The sequence below is a fragment of the Orycteropus afer genome, unplaced genomic scaffold, assembly GCF_000298275.1.
Source record: "Orycteropus afer afer isolate SDZICR_OR568_19922 unplaced genomic scaffold, OryAfe1.0 scaffold00485, whole genome shotgun sequence".
NCBI lineage: Eukaryota > Metazoa > Chordata > Mammalia > Tubulidentata > Orycteropodidae > Orycteropus > Orycteropus afer.
Genome location: NW_006922072.1, coordinates 48,041 through 50,184, shown reverse-complemented (window position 1 = coordinate 50,184; position 2,144 = coordinate 48,041). Strand labels below are relative to the sequence as shown.

The 2,144-nt window shown below is 48.3% G+C and overlaps 1 protein-coding gene across 1 annotated transcript; it reads right to left on the bottom strand.

Annotated features, from left to right (window-relative positions):
- Window positions 1–459: 459 nt before the first annotated feature.
- On the bottom strand, window positions 460–954 carry LOC103209176 (diphosphoinositol polyphosphate phosphohydrolase 3-beta-like). Its single transcript, XM_042782832.1, is given in 1 exon segment — window positions 460–954. A coding segment is annotated over 1 exon segment (495 nt).
- Window positions 955–2,144: the final 1,190 nt, after the last annotated feature.

Here is a 2,144-nt window from a genome sequence, read left to right as displayed (position 1 = left end):
ACCAACTTAAGGAGAAAAAAAAAAAAAAAAAGACAAAAGATACCCACACAATTGAGCCCATGGGATTTTAAAGGCATCCACTATGAAACACACAAGATTGTTACCAAAAAATGCACATACACAATCACATAGATATATGAAACAAAGAAAACAGAGCGCATACACACATATACTCCCCACAAGGAAAGGGTGAAGAGTTAAGGCACCTTTAAAAAAAAAAATCTCACGTGGCTTCTGCTTACCAATAAGGGATTTTCAAAGCATCTGAAAACTTGCAAATTACCTGCAAAACCCTGCCTGGCAACTGAGACAGTTTGCAAGCATGATTCAGTTGTTTACCAAGGTAAAAAAGAAGCCTCCCTCTTCTCCATGAGACTGAACATGGCATCAGAGGTGCTCAAAGCATTATTTATTTTAAAGTAGGTGGAAAATCAGAAGTCTGTGCAGGAGCAGTACATACTAGGGATAGTTATCTGGCTGGGACAGGGCCATGGCGTTTCCGTTATTTGGGGAACTGCCCAGCTTTAGTTTTTCCAGATATTCAGCATGCACAGGCTTGTGGCACTGGAGAATCTTGGTTGCATCTTCAATCTTGAACCACTCCCGCTTTCTCCCAATGCTGACTGAATCTTCCCAATCCTCCAGGATCTCAGTGACCGTCAGTACATACACATATGTTCTGTGCTTGCGATCTTGGTTCTGTTCGAATACCCCCAGGAGCCGGCCTAACTTCCCCTTAACTCCTGCCTCTTCATACACCTCTCGGATTGCCGCACCTTCGGGCTCCTCTTCGGGCTCCATGCCCCCGCCCGGCACGATCCAGCGGTCTGGGTACCGACTGCTACTCACTAACAGCACCTCGTCCTCCAGCTCGCTCCGGAAGCACAGGCACGCCGCTCGCTTCTTGAACCCTTCGGGGTCTTAGGTCCGCGTCTGGTTCGGCTTACACTTCATGTTGAGGCCAACTCCTCCTGCCCGTGCTGCCTCGGTCGCCGCCAAGGGGTCAGGCAACCTCAGATGCAGTCAATCAGCTGAGATGCTGGGTAGAGAAAGGGCCTAGGAGGGGGACAGAGGATCCCAACCTGCGATCGCAGTGAAGTCGAAGGAAAGATGAGGCGGGGGTGGAGGCAGGGGCGGGAGGCAGCGAGGTATGTCAGTCTGGCAATCTTGGGGCGGCCAGCCCGCGGGTCCAGCTAGGGGGAAAGGCAGATCACCAACACCCAGACGCCTGAGTGGAGGGGCGGAGCACTGGTGCTGCCTTCGCACCCAGGAGTTCTCAACTCTGTACAAAGCCCACCTGCTTCTGTAGTCTTGGTCCTACTCACTTCCTCTGGCCTTCTGTTGCCCCCCGCTGGGGTTGAGTGAGGTGAGGTGCATTCTCCTGCGCTTTCAGGTCCAATTCGCGTCCGTGTCTGAGGATGAGGGGAGAGGACGGGGGTCTCCCACCTCCTGCAGCGCGCGACGCCTTAGGTGACTGCGCAGGCGCTTGGCACCTCAGGCTAGGAATATCAGTTACAGAGTTAGATTCACCGCACCATGACTTTGGCGAAGATTCTTTCCACGTGTACCTTTGCAGCTAAATGTGGCTGTGGAGCGGCGGGACATTTCTTCTCACCTTTCCCAAAAGATAGAAGGAAACACACCCAACATCATTTTGCAAAAATAGGGTCAAGAGCATCCTCTTCACCACCCATAATATACAGCACTAACTCATTTATAGGAAAACCCCAATTTTGTCAGAATGGTCAACAGTATTTTGAACAAAATTTTACCTAATCTTTGTTGAGTCACAGTATGCTGTTTTATTTCTCAATGGGTTCTTAATCCTGCCAGATATTTTGGTAAAGCCCGTAAATTAAACCCCATTTAAGTTATGGGGTGAAGGAAGTTTACATTTTACCTCAATTCTGTTCCAGTTTCCTCGTCAGTAAACTTTTCTATTTGTTTTCCCTTCCCACACTTTGATTTACACCTAACAACTGGAGAACCACTTGAAATAGTGGTTTTCTAAACCCCAAGAATCGCCAATTTCCATACCTCTGCCTGTTTCTGTCTTTCACGTTGATCAGCACTGATCGGAGTTTTGGAAAATTTGCCGATGGAAATCCTTTCGTGTTTGACATTTGATTTTTTTTTTTTTTTTT